General features: G+C 34.4%; 1 protein-coding gene across 2 annotated transcripts; it reads right to left on the bottom strand.

Moving 5' to 3' along the window:
• Window positions 1–3,663: 3,663 nt before the first annotated feature.
• Window positions 3,664–20,093, bottom strand: LOC128212164 (uncharacterized). 2 transcript variants are annotated; one of them, XM_052917466.1, is made up of 10 exons: window positions 19,604–20,093; window positions 17,433–17,511; window positions 16,874–17,050; window positions 15,149–15,259; window positions 13,592–13,687; window positions 13,260–13,370; window positions 10,959–11,016; window positions 9,602–9,692; window positions 8,594–8,752; window positions 3,664–6,127 (listed from the first exon to the last, which is right to left on the bottom strand). In XM_052917466.1, exons 1-10 carry the CDS (start codon window positions 19,898–19,900, stop codon window positions 6,017–6,019), a joined length of 1,290 nt encoding a protein of 429 aa, XP_052773426.1. In that variant the 5' UTR covers window positions 19,901–20,093; the 3' UTR covers window positions 3,664–6,016. The 2 variants fall into 2 exon arrangements, with proteins under 2 accessions (XP_052773426.1, XP_052773427.1); XM_052917467.1 differs by lacking the exons at window positions 13,260–13,370; window positions 13,592–13,687.
• Window positions 20,094–21,499: the final 1,406 nt, after the last annotated feature.

Genomic DNA, 21,499 nt, shown 5'->3' with positions numbered 1-21,499 from the left:
TAAATATTGGGACAAGAGAGGGGTGGTGTGCACATGAAGTACTTCAGTCTCCCTGTGAACTCATTGTGAGCCTAACGTTATTGATTATGATAATTATTATGATGATGTATGGGTGGCATGACTGTGTCGTCTGTGTGCTGTGTGTCACTCGTTCAGTGTTTGTTAAAACCTACTTGTGTGCCCTTTAAACAATGTCTTTGTAAATTCCCTTGCCTGTAATGTCCGATATAGTATTATGTAGTTGTGCAGATAATTTTACATAATAGATAAGTTTTACATGCATGTTTTACATAGCCCAAGCCTTTCTCGCGAAACTCCTATAGAGAGAGCCTTTAGAGGTCGCGAAAAATGCAAAATGAACGCATATTTTATCGCACAGAAAATCAAGTGCATATGTAAATATATAGTTATACAGGTTTCTGTCTCATATAAGAGGCTGGTTTGGCACTCGGTTACGTTGAAAACGGACCCGATTAGAAGTCTGTTTCGCAAATATATAAAAACAAATACACATTTATTTCAGATATTTTCCTTCGTCCCAAAAAGTGTTATTGTTCCACTATCGCCACTGCCGCACCGGAAAAGGATTTGACAAGAGCTGCTTGAGTGACAAAAAACATTCCAGAATTATGAATACAATGAAGATATTTATTTCCACCATCAGAAAACAGCTTGACTCCCGCAGAGAGCACATCTTTAACTAAGTTTTCTATCTTAATGTTATGCACGTTAATGAATTTCATTTCAGAATTTGACCAAAATAGAATACAATCATATCCTCTTATATACACTTTGAATTACCTGAACATGAACCTCTTCGAGCTTGAAGTTTTATTGGTGGACACATCATAGTTGATTTGTACTTAATGACTAAGTGAAACGCTTAACTGTGGTATTGTGCTTGTTTTCAAATGTAAGCATTTGCTTGTATCTGTGCGTCACAGATTGGTGAACATGCATGAGGTCGAAATGTTCATATTGGGATATATATATATAAGACGTCACAAGGTAATATAACATTGCTCATAACATTGTGATGGTTATATTAAAACGGAAAAATGGTATAGCATATGATAACGTCTTTTTTGTATAATAATCTGCGTGTAAATTATAATTGTCATTCATGTATAATATCATGTTGCTATGTGCATCAAATCCTTTATAAACGCTAATATTATAATTAAGATGGTACAGAAATCTGCATCGTCGACTAATCTTATAGCCTTCATATGTTTGCATTTAATGTTGTAAAGCAGTTTCCCAGTGCTAAAACATATCCTTTTTCCCCAAATAACGACCTCCCATTTCTGTGAAAGTTTGTCATATTGACCCGCAAATTTCGGACCCCAGCGGGTTGTGTACCGGCTTGAGTACTAAACAGTTATATTTGCATGCGCCAGAATGCTCTTACGGTGTGCGTAAGCAACAAAGTGTACTTGAAATGCAAGCATATCTCAAAATATTCACAAGTCCGAGTCGGGAGAAAAGCTCATGGCACAACAGTTCGCACAATATTAAACGAAATCGTAGCCAGCCTGCAGTATAAGTCTTCTTACACGGAACCACATTCACAGAGTTTCGAAATTTTTCTGTTCAATAAAATCAAATCGTATTCACGTGTGTAGAAGTAAACACAGGGCACAGCTGCACCACGGAAGTGTCGACAGCTCAATTTATTTGCACAACCGTTAAGTGGTGTTGCTAGCGTTTAGTGGCCGTGAATAAGGCATGTTGAGGTTACACACCAAAATAAAAAATAGCGATATTTTGACCCTTCTATTACTGGGAAATTTGTGGCAACGTAGCTTTTAATTAAAGAAAACTTTATGAAGCATTATATTTGTTTTATCTATACTTTAATCATATGTAAATTTGCTTTTGTTTTTATCATTAAAACCAAATGAGTTAAACATGAAAATACATTGAAATTATATAAAAAAAACTTTTTTTTGTATTAACCTAAATTGTGCCTCTTTAATGATGTAATGTTTTGTTTTGGCTTTCATTTCACAAGTTTTTTTAAATTGTAATTTGTTCCCCTTTGATGATCGACATGTGACAAATGTGTTAAAATTCAGAGCAACCAATAAGAAAATTCCTACCGAATTTATAGGTTTTAATTCTTATCAAGTTTATTGTTTTTATAATAATGTTTATTTGTGTATATTTTTCACCACCTCATGAATATTCATGCATGTTGCAAGTCACTGGATCCTTTATAAACGTTATTAACGTTTATGTGCATTTCTCAGCCTATGGAATTGCCGGACGAATTATGATTTGATAATTCAGAAAGCGTTTGGCAAAAGAACAACCACCGATGTTCCATTTAGTAATTAAATGGTTAATAATAAATGGGTTATTTAGAAACCTTCATTGGAGAGCAAGCGGATGACATGCTCAAACACTGTTTTTGGTTGGAGTTGTTATTTTTTTAGTGAAGAAAGTATGTATGATTGTGCTTATAGCATTTAAATCATATGTACATTTTCGTGCACTGTGTGCTAAGAAGGTTAACATATTATGGCGTTGGGAGTTATTGTTTTACAAAGTTGTATGTAAAGTCCTCTGAATAGTTTCCGCTTGTATCTGATTCTTGCGAAATCTGACTTTGAGAGAATTATAATAATTTTCAAATTTTATAACTTATGGATATTAATTCCCGTGTCCATAAAAGGTTTTTAAAATACCACAGATGTCGCAGTATCCATGGTATCTGTTCCAAGTTACTTAAGCTTTTATATTCCTGTTCATTCAAACGCTTATTCATTTGGGTAATACAGTCTTCCCTGATTGACAATATGTGATTACATTCACTTAATATATGCACAATTTCTTCCTGAAAGGTGAATTTCCATTAAGCACAAAGTCTGTTTCTTAAAATCGAAGGTCTGCACAACAATTTTGGTATTATCCTTGCTGTGTGACGAAATTACTTTCCCTAGAAACAGTATACATAAAACCAGGTTGTATACATGGTTGAAGAATACGAAATACAATGTAGAATAAAATCACAATTGTTTGCATTACGAGAATCCCAGTATAATTTGCATTTATGTATTAACGCGTTGTTTACCATGCGTTTCCCTTGTTTGTTTATCTGGTGTTGCTCTTTCCACGGAGAAGTATCTATTGTGCACAAATTGAATGTTTCAGATCGTTCAGTCTGGCCTCATATGCAATCTTGTTTCACTATCATCATTGTCGAACTGGTAAAAGAAGTATAATCATAATAAAATATTGATTACTTTGCCAATGGTCACACTAACAGGCGTGCCCCAGATTTGTTTCATTACATGTATGTCGCTGTCACTGTTAAGGTATACCACTTTTCAATCTAGCGTATATAATACTCCATCGTTTTTTTATACCCGGATTCTGCGCATTTAATTCAGATATCAAACGATGCTCAACGTAAAACCTGGTTAAACCCTGAGTACACTTAAAAAGAGACCTGACTATTGCAACCCAAAAAGGGGCGTTTCAGCCTCACGTTTTGTTATTATTCCTTTGATAATATGCAAGGGAATCGACGGCAGATTGTCTTTGATGTAGTTAAAGGTATATAGATGCAGGTATTTAATCGACATAATTGCTAACTATTCATGCACTAAAACTTCTTATGCATCACGTAGGGCTTGCATGGTTTAAAAAAGACGCATGAGAGGTTGCACATCTATTTTATTGAATTTCAAAGTAATATGAACAAGTCGAAAGAGGAATCAATGAGCTATCAAAAAGTAATCGAGGCTGATAAAGGCAATTCCAAAAAATAATAATCGCAACATAAGTTTATCTGCCTTCGGAACAAAAAGGAACATTTTTCATTATATGTATAACAATATTAACATGAAAAGCTACAGAAACATGCGCAGTAGCCGAACGTTTAAACATAAACCCCGTTAAATGGCACAGGGTAAACTCCAAGGACATAGAACACAAAACAAACAATCACAAATCAGAAACATGGAACAACAGCACACAACTCCACAAACAACACAGTATATATATATACTTTATAAAAAACTAGGTCTGCTTATCAAGGATTTTTAGGTACCGCCGTGGAACGGTCAGTAAAATGTAAATTTACTGGGGGTTTAAACCAGTGTGTGTTCACAACCTCACTTTACCCAACAATCCCAAATAAGATATAAACGTAAGGTAAAACTTATCAAAGTATGCATAAACTTAACATAAATTCACTTTCATAGCGGTATAAAAAGAGGTCTGCAAGTAAAGATGCATAGTAAGCACACATTGGAATGCCTATTGTATGCTTATATAAACATTTACCGAATTTTAATAATTTAATTTCTGCGAGAAATCTTTGACACCTGTGCATATTCTAGCGAATCTTATCAACTGTGCAATAAAAACACTATACTTATTTATGATAGAGAACTAGGAACATCTTCATCTAAAGAAGGGTAATTAATTATTAATTAATCCAGTTGTAGATCTATCTAAATAGGATGCTTTTAGACTGGATGTATTAGATTTATTAAGTTGCAATTTTGAAGGGTATATCGAGTTAATTTTATCTGTAAATACCTGATTAGCCAGAATATCGTCAATATATCTAGAAGTGTTACTGAATTTATCAATAAGGGCAAGTCTCCAGACTTAGATGTTTTCAACACAAATTCACATTAATAGCAGTATAAAAAGAGGTCTGCATGTACAGGTGCATAGTAAGCACACATTGGAATGCCTATTTTTTGCTTTTATAAACATTTACCGAATTTTAGAAAAGAATTATTCAGTACAAAAGAAATCTGTGCATGGCAATAGATATATTTATCTGAGCGATCGTTGGTATAAAAAACGATATTTTATTATTATCTGCCATACAAGTAGTTTTCTCCCTAGCAAAAGGTTTTTCGATAAGAGGAATCAATTTGTTTGTAACTAAATACTGTGGAGTAGATGTATAAAGCGTTGAAAAGTCATAAGTATTAATCACTGAAAAATATAGTAGCAAAGCACTGAGACCTTATATCGTGTACTTTCAATATCATTAACTTCATTTAAAGAATTATTGATGGACCAAAAGGGATTAATTCCAAAGGTCTCATCGACTTTGCTACTATATTTTTTTCACATGTAAGTTAATAGAAGTTAAGAGGGATGTAAGTAAAATCGAAACCTGTTAAGTTAAATAAGAAATAAAGGCCTTATGGCTGTGATGGCCGCAATGCAGCGACTTGGCATGGTTCTATATATTTTTTCAACTCAATGTGGGCTATATAGCACTGTCCTTTAGGACAAAAACACAGTCCTTCATTCCGTGCATTCTAATATGAATATCGTATTTTAAGAATTGACCTATGAATTAAATGAAGTGTTTAAATTAAAAACATACAATAAATGTTCAATAATTACAGGTACATTCTTAAATTGGCAAAAATGCGCTCTCAGTATTATTTAATTGCATAGTAAAGCGACAATTGGTTGTGATTTATTTGACGCATAACATTAATTTTAACAGGGAATTCATTCACACTTTCGATTTCAAATTGTATTAAATTGAGCTTGTTTGATATTCTGTCTTGTATCTTTAATGATTTACTTAAGTATTGATTGCATTTTACAATAGAAGAATGATAATATTTAAATACAATCACTTTATCACATGACAATCAAATAGAGAGAAAAATATACAATGAAACGGTTGTATTGTGTGTTTAATTGAATACTTGATGAAGGGATATATTTTACGAAATCAATCCATGTATTTTGTATATAAACATTCGATGAAGAATATGTTTTTCTCCATACAAATATAAGTATATTGTTACTCACATGATGTATTGTTTCTAATTTCCGAGATGTACATTTTATTGATTATTTCAAAAATAGTCTAAAAAGTATATATTTAATTTAAATAAAGATATTTTGTTTATATTTCAACACACATAAACCTCTTGTAAAATAGTTAAAAATTGCAATAATTTCTAAATTATACGATTGTAAAAAGGGTTGAGTTTGTTATAAAGTAAAATATTGTTCAACCGAATCAAACTAAAGTCCCGTTAAGTCGTATTGCATCGATTGCCATCCAATTTCCAGACAATTGCACACCTGTAAACACCTCGATCCGTAATTGGTTGGACAAACAAGACCTTTCCTGAAATAAAACACAGACCACATTTACAACCTGTACGTAAACTACCGAATATTATTTTCGGGGTATGAACGCTGTTAGGGTACTAAAAGTGTGTGGAGACCGAAGGACTTCACGCGTACTTTGACCCGCCAAATTGCCCTCATATCCACAACGTTGACACCAATCCCGAAATTCATTACCTATATTTACACCAAAACTTCATTATTTCATTCAAGAAGTGTTAAATAAATACTTCATTTCATTAAAAAACAAACTTGCAGTAAACCTTTCTCATCCATTCTGCAAAAAGAATAACCCGACCGTAACGGAAACAGTTTATCAAATGAACGCGGGAATTATCACAATAACGCGGGAAAAGATTGGGCACTTGAAATCACCTTTAAACGTAAAATTGAAACACTAATGGCAACAATACATTTAACATATCATTAATTAATACTTTCTAAAATGGTGGTATATTTTTACGGGACCTGCTGACACAGGACAATCAATAATGCACCAGTCAATTGTAACCACGACCCCCCCCCCCCCCCCCCCCCCCCAGGTCCGGGGAATAGCGGGGACGAACAGATGGTAAAATCCCCGCCAAATGCCCCCGCCCCCCTGTGACCCTAGGTAAAGCCCATTCCCCGCTTTATTTAAAGCGAAGACAAAACCACCGCATTCACCCGGCACTGCGGGGCCACCTGAAATGTAAAAACACGACCCAATTCCCCGGCTATCCCCGGTATACCACCGGACCTGGAGGGGCCGTGGTTACAATTGACTGGTGCATAACAAGATAAACAATTTCCATGTATATTGTTATGCGATAATTCGCGATCCGTACATATCCGAAGATGTTGCGTTATCGAATGATAACCGCAATTGCCGAAAGGCTGTTCATTTAAGGAATGGAAGTCGAGGTGTAAATATAAACATGTACTATACCAAGGGTTAGTTATCATTGAAATCCGCCAATATGGAGTGGTGCCGGTTGTATCAAACCCTTCGATAGCAATGATACTGACAAGACCATAGGCTCGTAAGAGTTATGTTTCTTGTTTGAAATAATTTGTACCATTTGGTGTTAGATAAGAAAATCTACAATCAATTGGCTTGTGGCCATGATCAGCTCAATGCTATTGTCTGGTTCCGACATAATTTATTGTTTCATGTTTATATGTTTTCAACTATCAATATTCCATAGAACACTTGGTTGAGTGACGTAATGACGATGTTTATGGTATTATAAGTAATTGTTATTGTAATCAGTTATAAGTAATAGAAATTGAACTAAACTGACACTTTCAATCATTAAAGGTCGATGATCAACGGTATATGAGTAATAAATGTATCCATTTCGAAACTTAAGAAGTTAGAAACAAAGTATTTAAAGTATTGTGTTTTTAATGAAAGTTTAAAATTGCGAAGTCATGCATCTACCACCCCCCCCCCCCCCCCCCCCCCCCCCCCCTCTTAATGATTGGAAATTCCTCCTAATTATATTTTCTGAGGGTGGGTTTGTTTAACAATCAAAAAAGACTGTTCGTACAAATATATTTTGAGCGACAGGTTAGTAAACGGCAGGCCACAGAATATAAAAGTTTGGTATGCTGGTGGAACAAACGTATTGTGATAACATGTATTGCCGCCTTTATTATAACTCGCTTGATTTACATACATATGGCATACAGCTGTTCGTGTACATTTAGTATTGTGTTAAAATGCACTGCTGCCGTGTATTTGGTGGACAAATAGTGTTAATGTTTACTACTTTACTTTATTATTACTATCTCGATTCATACGCATATATCAAACCGATATGTTTGTGGACATACAACAGTGTGTGAGCTAATTGTGAATTGATTAACATAAGATACCAAGAGCTGGTTATGAGTCTAAATCGATGATATTTCCAATTTATATTGTTCACTCCTTCGTATATCATAGCAATGTCGAAAGAAAGGTTGTAGGTGTGAAGTCCGCTGACAAGCAGTGTGACTGGTTTTATTCGCAAGCATATATTCTACCAATCGTGATAAAAAGTTGCACTGCACTGACCAAATGGGTCTAAACAAGATTAGCTGCAATATTAAATATCCCATGTTTTTTTTTTAAAAAAACACCCTCATTACTCGTACAGTTACTCTGAGATAATCCAACTACAAATCTAAACAAACGCTTTGAATACAGCGGCGGACTTATTGTCACTTATTCATCAATGTCAGATACATACAGCAATTATAAAATGTACATTATTAAATCGTAAACGTAGCTTTTGTATTAAGCCCACAATGTATTAATGTATTAAGCCCACAAGGGATGTTAACGCACGCATGCACGCACGCACACACGCACACACGCACATATATATCATACGAAAGCCGATGGAACACTGCCAATTGAATTCGTACGCATGTATATGAAACACAACTTTGAATTGAACAAAATTGTCAATGATGGATTTATACGCATACGACGTACCAAGGTTGGTGCGAATACCCCTCTCTCTGGAGGGGTAACTTTGCCAACGTATAGGCGTATATACGCCTCATCTTGAAGGCATTTGATCTCTATTCCAACTGTCTGGTAAATTCCGTAGATTTCAACTGTAGTCACTCTTACAGTGTTCAAGAATCCTACCTGAAGGTTGAAATAAGATGTAATTAGTCAATTGCCATTGAAAGAAAAGGAACAACTTTGATATGCAGATATGCCAATACACATTGCAATACTAAAACCACAATGCATTTCTAAAATGATAACACTTGGTACAGATTATTCAAATAAAATTTTATATAATTATGTAAACAACACACATAGTGTTTGGTTTCTCTCAGGTCAAAGAAACTATATGAATATAATGAACATCTAAAACTAGGATACAGTAGGATCTTTGAGATTAAAAGAAAGGCCCGTTTGTATTTTATTAGGACTGCTGCAACTCAGTAAATCGGTGACACATTTGATAACCGGAATTAAAGGTTTTGTCCCTATGGTTTAGATACGATAACTATGCCATATAAGACAAAAAACAATTTCTTAACTCTTTTCATAGTATGAGGTAAGATAAACGTACGTGAGCAACTTAAATACAGAATAATAATTCTTCGCATTTCATACTCATTGCAAATTATTTGTAACGCATTTGTTATTTGAAATTAATAGCCGACAAGTTAACAATGGACTTTCTATCATGTGTTGAATTATATACAACTATACATTTTATGATTGTATGACTGTAAAGGTGTAATTTTTCACTACTTTTTAGTAATTTTCTGATGTTTTTTTATAGTGGGCCGGAGGCATTGCTCTACAGGAAACATTGTTATGTTATAATTTCGACGAATACATGACAAGCGGGATGATTTTGAGGTCATTAATAGTTGCGGGATCAGTACAGGGAGTGCTCTTCTTGAAGGACGTTGCTTTTGTCCACAGTTTAATGTCCATGGGGGCTTCCTATTTTTGACGAAATCAAAAACAGATTACCTCAATAAACTTAGAGTTGTTCCAATAAGATGAAATCCAAAAGCTCCAAACACTTCCATCTGGTTCTCCGACTATCCGACTTGCACGCCACCTATTTAAACAAATCATGACGTTGAAATAGAGGTAAAGCCGTGTGTGGATTTATTGTTAACGGAGACATTGCTAAACGCTACGTGTACCTTAACTAGTTTGCAGCTGGTCATAAAAGACGTTTCCGCGTGTATCGGTAGGATAACTGATTATCGCATAACACGGGATCTCGGCATTTTGTGTATTTCACAACCGTCCAACTCGTACAAAACTACTCATATCTGTATGATATAGATCGATTTTTTCATGTATAATGGATATCGACAGCATGCTTTAACCCAACTGTACATATAACACATACCTGAATAGTGTGCTACTCAAGATGTAGTATATTTGTTCAAAACATGAACAAGTAGTGTTTCTCAACCTCTTTACAATTTCGGACTGGCTACAACGTCCTGAATATGCACCACTAACTCCCCGGAACATTAATATATTCTGCTCGTAGCATCTAACAACCGTTTTGCGTTGAACGTTATTGTACTGCTTATACAATCTTCTTCCGCTTTTCATAAGTGTGTGGATATGGAAATCTTATACATTTATGTTACTGCTTGTACTTTTCGTTAAGCTATTCAGTTCATACATAATTCATAATCATGTCAAAACATAAGTAATACCTTTCATAAGCGTCAGTTTACTCAATTCAAACCTTTTATAAGCGTAAAATAGTACGCTTGGCACCGCTTTTTAAAAGCGTTAAGGTATCTGACACATTATGCAAAACGTAAATATTTTAAACCAATATAATTCAAAGATATGATGTGCTATATTTGTTTCGTAAATTCATATAGTGCGTGTATCTAGCATGAAGGTATAAGACACTCCCTATTGAGTATCCGAATACTCCGTTATATTCTACTGAAGCATGCGTATCAAATTATCTTGAACGACTTCGAGATAATGCGTACCGAATAATGCGTCAATTAAAAAAACTGCGTACCGCGTAACCCACTCTTGAATCGAGAGTACGTGGAAAACAGCCATTTAATACCGGATACCAGGGGCGGGTAAGGGAACAACCTCTAGTGTGGTATGTGTAATGGTGCAACATTCAACAAAAAATAACAGAATGATACTAGTCTTTTTTGCAAAGGAATTCATCGTATTTTATTCTACTTCAAATTATTTACCCGCAAAGTAATTCGTCTACTTCAGAAACAACACTTTAGAACAACATGACAATTAATATAGCGGGACAAACGTGAGACACCCATCGCCAAATACAATATCCCTAATCATACTAATTTATAAACTTTAAACTTACAACATGAATTCCGAGGAAGAGGCAACGACACTTTCAACCCATTGTGAGATGATCCTACCTGAAAATATATATTCAGTATAGAGAGAAAGATATGCATGATCACTTTTATTTAACACTGCTTTCAAATGTGAAAGAGGCTTGATTCTTGTATTTCCTTTGCAATTCATCTTAATATAAAGCTTTATCATTGCATATTCAGGCTTTTATCGTGACCATCGAAATAAAATAAATGACAACAACATTATTGACTGCATATGACGATGATAACTTGGAGTACATAACTCTCGTGATACTGGGATAATTGACTATCGATTTTGACCTAGACATTACGACAAGTTTGATGAGAATTAAATAATAAATACAAAAATGACTGTCTTGATATTGGTGACGCCGCCTCCGAAGCATGCGCCGTAAAGGTAATATCTACAGGGTCATTGAGACCATTTTAAATCTCTGTGAATTAGTTTTAGTTGACAATAAAAATATTTACTGAGCCTTTAGAATAAGTACATGGTATAAAGGATCCAATTACTCCATATCTCATAGCGGTAATATTAACACATGTATTTGTTGATTTGCAATATCCAGCCATGTTTAAAGTACCTGAGTAGAAGACTCGTGGTGTATCTGATACTGTAGAAGCATTTGCTCAAATGTTTCACTTCTATTGTCAAACTTAGGCTTCTGAAATGCTTACGCTAAGTAAAGATATGCGAACAACGCTGTTGGCATGATGGTGTAGAACAGTATTACCAGTCTTTTTTCAACATGTAACTTTTATGAGGCGGTAAAATATAAGCGAAATAATACTGAACTAACATTTTCCTTAAAACAAAAAAAAATCAATGTTTCAAGCTTGGGTGAGGTGCGCCATAATATTAATTATATTTAAAAGGCAGGGTTGCAAGGTGTACAATTCCACATTCACTATTGTATTGAGAAAACGTCCTTGGTTTGGGTATCTAATACGATTATAAAACGGGGGTACTTCAAAAAGTTCCATTATTCATGATCTAACATGTTAAAATTTACAAACTGAATAAAATCGGTATGAAACATGTTGGTCAAATCCTTATTCATAGAAATTAAATAACTAATGAAAAATATATTTAATTTTAAAGGAAGAACACACATACACACTGGTCAATACCTTGACTGTTTAATGAAGTTGGAACTTAATTCACTAGATCAAGAGATCGGATTTCATTTTCAATTTAATCAAAACACATCTATGAAGTGTTGTTTAATATCAATAGAACTATATTCATGACGACGATGAAAGAAGTTAAAAAACTAAGATATTTTAAGCCGATCAATTAGGAATTCAAGATGGACACATTGGACTGTATAGAATGTTGTTTCTGACAAGTAAATGGAAGGAGATTGGCGAAAATTGATTTTAATTGGTAAGGATTTCAGAAAGGAGTATATCTATTATTTTGAATTGGAACTTAGAAATAGCATTTTCCTGTTAGTTTATGGTAATTCCGAGCCTATAATAAAGGGGGTGATGTTATTCAAGACAAAACAATACACGGAGTGGTTTTTAGAGATAAATGATTTTACACAATGATAAGAAGGAAAACATCACAGCTTCTGTGTAAATGTCCCCGTATGTAACGAAACGAACTTATTAAGCACAATCCAAATGCAACTAATATAAAGTATGTTAAACAAAACACTTCCCAGTCCATCAAAATCATACGTGAAAGTATCAGTCGGGGTGTTGAAAAAAATGGAATAATAAAATTTCACATAGATAAGTAAATATATCATATGTATATAATTTAGTTATATTCTAACCATGCCTGACCTATAATACACATATTATTAAAACAGTCCCTTTATTAAAGGTTTAGAGAAATCTTTTCCAGAAAGGCCGAGTAGTTAACAAATTTACTTTTTACTCGATTGCGAAGAGAGCTGTGAGTTGATTTTAATCACTCCTCAGTGGTTGGTTAGAAACTAGTATTGTGGTCCATTTTGAGAGACAAAGATCACGAGTCGCATAAATCTTGTGTTTTTTTCTTCAAAAAAGAGCTTGATAAATATTTTTAATAGTTATTTACACGTATACTGCTGTGGAAACCTGAGCCTATGACTTTTGAACATTTTTGCTATTGCATAAATATGTTTGAACGTTGAAAGTAAGGGCAATACTTAGAGATTGACATATATTTTAGGAATGCCTGATGGACAAACAAGACGGTTTTATAGACCTATTGTTGAAATAGCTAGTACTTGACCTTATTTAATATAATGGTCTTCAAACTATTTTAGACACAACACGCATTATGTTACCATTGCAGAAATCTCCCTTCTGTTCAAAACCGGATTTACATGCGCAAATGGATGAATGACAATCTCCGTTGTAAGGACAATCACTTTCAGTTGTACACGTTTGTCCAACCTCTGTTTAATATAATAAGTCCGTAATCTTTTAAATGTATAACAACATTTTGTTCAAAGCACATGGCCCTGACATGACTTAAGTATTTTCAAGCAAACACATCAAGCAATCGTGAAAACTAACTTTGTGTCTCCGTATTAAAGATTGATAAACCCTTTTAATTTTAAACGTAAACTATCAAAAAATCGAATTGTATTCGTTTCAGATATTTTGAGTCCCTTACTTTTTCTACATTGACTTTCTGCTGCTAATGTATCACAAAACGTGGTAGTTGTATCAGCACAGTCGTCATTAGCTGCGCACGCTAATCCAACCGTTGCTAAAAAAAGAAACCAAGTCGCCAAATATATCAAGTGTCATCTTGCCATTGATTTTTCTTTATAAACAGAGCGCTTCATGATAAACAAGTGTTCGGCAGAAATTCTTGGATACCGGGAAATGGTCATTTTGTGTAGATATTTTTCATATTTCCATCGTGATCTTAGAAAAATCCAAATAACGACCATTGGTGCCTACCATCAACCAATGTTTACACCCTACCATTATTGTTTTATATATATTTCCACATTTTAAAATATAGTTCACAACCATGTAAGTAATTTTGGAACTAATGAAGAACATGACAACCCATACATATTCTAAAATTGTGAACTATTTCACAAATTCAAAGCAAACGCAAAAGGGCTCCTGTTATTGAGAATACCAATTTCTCCAATCAAAACAACAACAACAACAACAACAACAACAATAACAACAACAACAACAAATAACATTGCCGACTTGAAAGAGTATCCCAAATGACCGTTTATCTAGGTAGAATTGGACTTTTTAAATGTCGACAGAATCACAAAACAATTTTGCCCGGGTTTAGGGTCGGCAGCTATGCAAAAGTCGATTGAGGGCCAAACTTTTAAATCTTTTAAAAAATCAACTTCTATTTAGTTTTGAGATTCAATATTTAACAAGCATGACTCATATATCCGATGCAACATGAAATGATGTTATTAGGAGTTGAGCCTTTTTAACGATTTTTTTTATCCAATTTCCATTAAAAAAGCATTTACGTTTTCCCGGAAGTGTCTTAATACAAAAAAAGAATATGTTTGTGAGTCAAATTTATCGTAACTGCGAAAATCAACAATGTCTTTTGGCTTTGTGTTGATTGCAGCTTTAAAAAAAAAGAAAGATATATGCATTTTTGTAATCCGGAAAATATTTTTTTCCACGAAATATCATTATTTTTCTGAATAACTTTCCTATTTGACAAAATGTCATCAAGATCTCTCAAGACATGGTTGAATATGCAGTCTGGGGCATTTTGACGTAAAAATGAAATACTTATGTCATCAGACCTTTCCGTAAAAATGTGAATGCTTTTTTATCCAAAGTTTGTTAGTCTTTTTTTTTGTAAAATTGGTTTCACTCCAAACTAATCCAAAACATGTCGCCAAGAATAAATGTTTCACTCCCAAAAAAGATCGTTTCTCAAAGCTAAATAAAACATGTCTTTTAAACGTTTTAGTTCTTGACCCTCCCCACCCACTTTTTCATCGCTACCGCCCTTCTTTACGTATATTTGTTACAAAATTGATGACAGTTTAAGGCTGGTGCGAAAATAGGCTTGATGCATTTGACGACGAAAACTGAATTCCTGATGAAAGTATTAGGCGTTCATTTTGCAACATTGGCTATTACGGATCTACTATATAAATTCATTGTAATGATATGTACATACTACATTGGTTTCAAAATGATATTTCAGTTGAATTCACTGTGTTACCTTTGCAGAGTTTTCCATCCTGTACAAAACCGGATGCACATTTGCAGGTGTTTGAAGAACAATATCCGTTGTTAGGACAATCGGTGACACTTGAACACGATTTTCCAACCTCTGATTAATATAATAAGCATATTCTCATTATATGTGTATGATATATTTCTTTCGCAACACATATCCCAGATAATATTTATGTGAAAAACTACAGAAACAAGCTCAGTAGCCAAAAGTTTAAGCAAAAACCCCGTTTAATGGCACAGGGTAAACGCCAAAGACATAGAACACAAACAAATCACAAAAACTCCACAAACAACACAGTGCATATATACTATAAAACATAGTTATGTTTATCAAGACTTGTTAGTGACCGCCTGTGAACGGTCAGACTGAAACCTTTCCAATTAACACATTAACACGTACTTTAAGGGTAACATGCCACGTGTGGTAACATGCCACGTATCATTGCGAGGGTAACACTTTGTCCAAAAACCCTTTGGGTCACGTTAACAAACGTGACAGTGCTAGGTATAAATATAACTATAAAACATTCGAAATGTTATCATCGTAAAATACTTTGTGACACTTATGGTAGTTGTATCAAGACATTTGTTGTTTGCAGTACATGCTGATCCAACAGATGCTTACAAAAGAAAATATATCGTAAAATAACATCCAAAGGTCCAGTTTTTATTGAACTTTCTGACATACCAAACGTTTCAAAAATACATGTGTCCTGTAGATTTTCTCGGTTATCAAGTCAACGGTTATATTGTGAAGATTAATTTTAGGTTTCCATCCTAAGGTAAGAAAAATCAACCAAGACTGTTGGTACCAATTGTAATACTCTAGTGTCATGTTTTAAAGAATCGTCCAGAAATAATAAAACATTTTTTAGAATTAATGAAGAAAATCGTACATTTTCCTAAATTGCGAAATAGTTTACACATTTTAAGCAAATACCGAAACTGTCTTATGATTCAAAAGTAAAAAATATCCCCTTTCACAATGAAACAATTAGTATTGTCTGGTAGGACATTCTATTTTTAGAAACAGTAAATTATTTAACCTAGACGGCGGTAGAAATATATGATGCAACTGTAAATGGTTTACTTACACTAGTTACCAGGAAAATTTCATTGTAAAATTCCAAGTATATTCTTCATGTGAATATATTTCAACTTTCTGGTGCTACAAAATAGTTGTATTATATATATAGATGCATGACAGAACGGAAACATGTGTGACGTATTGGTGATATCACCACTTAAAATCATTGGCTACTATGTTGTATATTTTAAAACAAATTATGGTTTTCGAATGTTTATGATTAAGTGCTCATCAATAATATAATTGTTTTGGGTTTACGAATAGATTGATAAACCTGTTCTGTAGAATGTTGTTTCGGGCGAATTTAGTAGCCAATCAAAAAGGCAGAAAATCGTATTGACTGACTTTGGTCGATATTGGGCTAATATATATATATATATATATATATATATATATATATATATATATATATATATATATATATATATATATATATATATATATGTATTCTTTAGAAAAAAAGATGAAGCTGAGAAATATAAAGTTATAGTCTCATTGACTTGCACGATACTTGATGCATATACCATTCTTGCTTGATGTGGTAAATAAAAGGAACACGTAAAACTGATATTCTGCAGTAAGTGTTGACCTTAAAAAATAAAACACATCGCAATTTAATACCTGTCTTGCAAATTAAAGGTTGTGGACTCCAAGCTCCATTTACCCCACACGTTAATGTGATGGTTTCCGGTCCTGTTGCAAAATATCCTTCCTTACATCGCATCTTTATCTTGGCCCCGACTGCGTTCACGTTACCGAGGATGATAGTGTTACTGGGAATTGACAAAGGGGAGCATTCTGAAAAAGAGAAAAGAGTTATCGGCAAAACTCAACATATTTTGCAAAAACACAAAATGTGTATTGTACTCAAACAAATAAATCACTCGTTTAATTATGGTGGTCTAAAACTCTTAAATTATTTAACATCCAGACTAAAATATGAAAGGAAATGGTGTGCACCAGAGGAATAATACAATCTAATTAGAGTTGTTAAAACGCCATCATATTTTAAAAAGAAAAAAAAATGATTAATGAATAATTAACTTTCTGTACTGGAAATTTAGTGTTTTTTTTGCCACGTAGGAAATCAGATACGCAGTAACAATTTCACACAAGTTATGAATTTCTAAATATCTTCGCTTGGAAAATAGTTCCCTGCCATCGTTGACAATAACATTACCTTTTCTTTCACATGTTTTCTGCCGAATATTGCATACAAAACCAATCTTACACGAGTGTTGGCCGCACTCCACATGGTCCTATATTTACAAAAAAAATAATTTTGTGATAATAATTAAACTACATAATACGTTGATTTATACTCAGTGGAACATTGATACACAAGCGATTATTGTTTGTTACAGTTATATACGAGTCTACCTCGCCAATATTGCATGTTGTGACTGTATCAAATAAACAAAACATTTCCATCTACTCCATTGTGTTTATACGTACACTGACATTATGGCTAGCAGTGGGTATTGCGAGGGTAACATGCCACGTGTGGTAACATGCCACGTGCATTGCGAGGGTAACATGCAACGTGTATTGCGAGTGTAAGATGCCACGTGTAGTGCGAGTGTAACATGCCACGTGTATTGCGAGGGTAACATACCACGTGTATTGCGAGTGTAACATGCCACGTGTATTGCGAGGGTAACATGCTACGTGTATTGCGAGGGTAACATGCCAGTTGTTTTGCGAAGGTAACATGCCACGTGTGGTAACATGCCACGTGTATTGCGAGGGTAACATGCCACGTGTATTGCGAGGGTAACATGCCACGTGTATTGCGAGGGTAACATACCATGTGTATTGCGATGGTAACATGCCACGTGTGGTAACATGCCACGTGTATTGCGAGGGTAACATGCCACGTGTATTGCAAGGGTAACATGCCATGTGTATTGCGAGGGTAACATGCCACGTGTATTGCAAGGGTAACATGCCACGTGTATTGCGAGGGTAACATGCCACGTGTGGTAACATGCCATGTGTATTGCGAGGGTAACATGCAACGTGTATTGCGAGGGTAACATGCCACGTGTATTGCGAGGGTAACATGCCACGTGTATTGCGAGGGTAACATGCCACGTGTATTGCGAGGGAAACATGCCACGTGTATTGCGAGGGTAACATGCCACGTGTATTGCGAGGGTAACATGCCACGTGTGGTAACATGCCATGTGTATTGCGAGGGTAACATGCCACGTGTATTGCGAGGGTAACATGCCACGTGTATTGCGAGGGTAACATGCCACGTGTATTGCGAGGGTAACATGCCACGTGTGGTAACATGCCATGTGTATTGCTAGGGTAACATGCCACGTGTATTGCGAGGGTAACATGCCACGTGTATTGCGAGGGTAACATGCCACGTGTATTATATTCGGAGATTTAATTTTTGTTTTAATATATTTAAAAAACAACAACAAACAAACAATTTTTGCATACTCTTTTTCTAACGCGCTACCAGTGGGATGCCCTTAACTGACTATTCGATCACCGACATCAACGCCGGCTTGTGGAGGAAAAGTTATCAAACAATTGTGTTTTATCATTTGCTCGTGTCTCAGAACAAATATTTCACATTGACATTAACCAATAAGTTTGTAATTGCTAGAGTAAATAAAATAAGCCACAATGCCATTAGATCACTTACTTCTCGCTAGGTCGCTAGTCCTCCAGGCCGCTTACTTAACGTAGAACATTGATAATTTTTGTTTAGTACATGAATTAGGAAATTTATATTATATTAATTTATTTTTCTAAATATATTCAAGTTGCATTTTAGTTATGATATGTGCATGGAAGGTTAGTTTAGCTGTAAAGACTCAATCACAGTCTGATTACATGTTCCCTCAAGAATTAACTGTTGAAATCATTGGTTAATATAAAGCTGAAGCCACTATATGACCCTTGTTGATATTCATTTTTTCACAGCTGACTGTGATGAACACTATAAGTTTCTTAATTGTTTTTATGTATATATTATCGTCATGAATAAATCTCCCTTATTATCAAAAAAACACACAACGTCATCGATGTATTTTTATTGAATTGACAAGATAATAAATTTCTTACTTTAATGACTTAAGCTTTTATTTCATCACACAGTCAAAATATTCGCCAGAGTATATACAAAATGATACATACCTTTTTACATTACTCTATCAATTTCTACGAATTGTTCATGTTCGATATATTAAGGCTTGACTTTTCATGTTCCAATAAAGAATGTGAGTAAAATAGCAAATTGAAACATGTTTTATATTTTTTACCCTCCTTTCATAGGCCCGTTAAAAGTATCAACATTCCCAATTAGGTTTCGTATATAATAAAGCATTTTACCTCTTGTGTTGTTTTTATCCAACAGAGTAAACCTCTTTCTTTGGTTGGTACAACTTCAGGACTAGGCGTTAGGTCCAGTTGGCATAGGTTTACGAATTGGTGGTAACTCAAGGCCGCGCAAGATGAGCGAAATTTACATTCATCCAAGCAACCACCTAAACTTACATCGTGTACCCAAACGGACGGATTTGTGGTATTTATTTTGCCATTTTCTATTTCAAACATTTGTCCTTTAGTTAAACCACTGAGAAGTGAAAGTTTTGTGTAAAGAGTTACAATAAATATATGAATGTTCATTTTTAATAAAAAAACCTAACCGGTTGCCAAATAAATGCTTTCCATGGAACTATCAAAGCTTTTCTGTTAGGTCTGATTAAGCTGATAATTCTCTCACATCAAAATACACGAAACACAACTAAGAAAAAATCGAGCCATTTATATAAACTTTATATTCATCCATAGTATGAAAATATATCAACGTGTGCTCTTGTCTCCGTCGTTGTCACTAGATACTGTCATTTGAATACTTTCAATTGTAATATAATTAGTTTTACCGACCGCTTTTGTGTACTGCCCATGCGCATGTTTTAGACAAAACGATACACCAGAATACGTGACTTAAATGAGCATTGTGATAATACCTGCAAAATAAATCAGATGAAATAATAGAACAATGGACAGATGAACATGATCAATAATTTACGAGCATGTATTCTGCAATGGCAATAGAATTGCTTTATGAATTATACACCTAACGCGTACAGTATGGTATATATTAACGAGTTTTTTTAACTGAAAAACTAAAGTAACAAAGATTTAGTGCTTAATATATTTAATCTCTCCGTTACATTTTTCATCGTTACACCAATCTTTTGTACTAACATTTTGTTCCTTTCTGACACTCTCTTGTCAAGGCAAAAAAATCAAAATTCCGGGTCCGGCCTCCCCTGTTTAAAAGTCTACCATAACACATCACTCCCACGACTGCAGGTTACAGACTGCTAGTTTTCCAGCTTCTACCAACAAAATTGATTGGTTAAACTACGACCGGCTATTTCGTTACAAAATAGCTTTGGACTAAATCGTGGTCGGAGATTGACAATGGATGGTGGTTACAATACATCTTATCGAATCTCTATCATTTACCCATATTTATGCAAAAAGCTACAGAAACATGCTCAGTAGCAAAAGGTTTAAACATAAACCCAGTTTAGTGGCAATGGGCAAACGCCAAAGACATAGAACACAAAATCACAAACAAGAAACATAGAACAGCACAAAACTCTACAAACAGCACAGTGCATAAATACTATATATATATATATATATATATATATATATATATATATAGTTTATAATTGGTATGTTTATCAAGAATTGTTAGGTACCGCCTTGGAACGGTCAGTAAAATGTAAATTTACTGGGGGTTTAAACCAGTTTATGTGCACAAACCTCACTCTTATCCCAACAATTCTTAATAAAGATAAAACGCAAAAGGTAATCTTATCAAAGTATGCATTAACTTCAGGAAACTTATCAATTAAACAAATAATAATAAAAAACGAAAAGGTAAACCCCAAGTACTTCTATGAGTAGAGATCCCCACTCTATCTGCAGACGGAGGGAAACAATTCGGAGCACCTAATGCCGTAAATGGTTCAACAGCATCGCTGCTAAAACGACCTTGAACTCTGGTAGCCATGTCTTGTAACTACAGAGTTTTTTTTCTGCGGGCCCCCAGTGGCTGTTCAAGGCATAAGTCACTGTAGCGTTAAAAAAGGACATGCTTAATTATTTGGCTAATTTGCATGTTCAAGTATAATTGTATTAACATACGTATAGCTATAATGACTAGTTAAGCATGCAAAGACCTAGAAATAAACGTATCTTGTTTAT

Source organism: Mya arenaria, chromosome 12 (assembly GCF_026914265.1).
Source record: "Mya arenaria isolate MELC-2E11 chromosome 12, ASM2691426v1".
Classification (NCBI taxonomy): domain Eukaryota; kingdom Metazoa; phylum Mollusca; class Bivalvia; order Myida; family Myidae; genus Mya; species Mya arenaria.
Note: the sequence above shows the minus strand (reverse complement) of the source record. Positions and strands in the feature narration are given on the sequence as shown.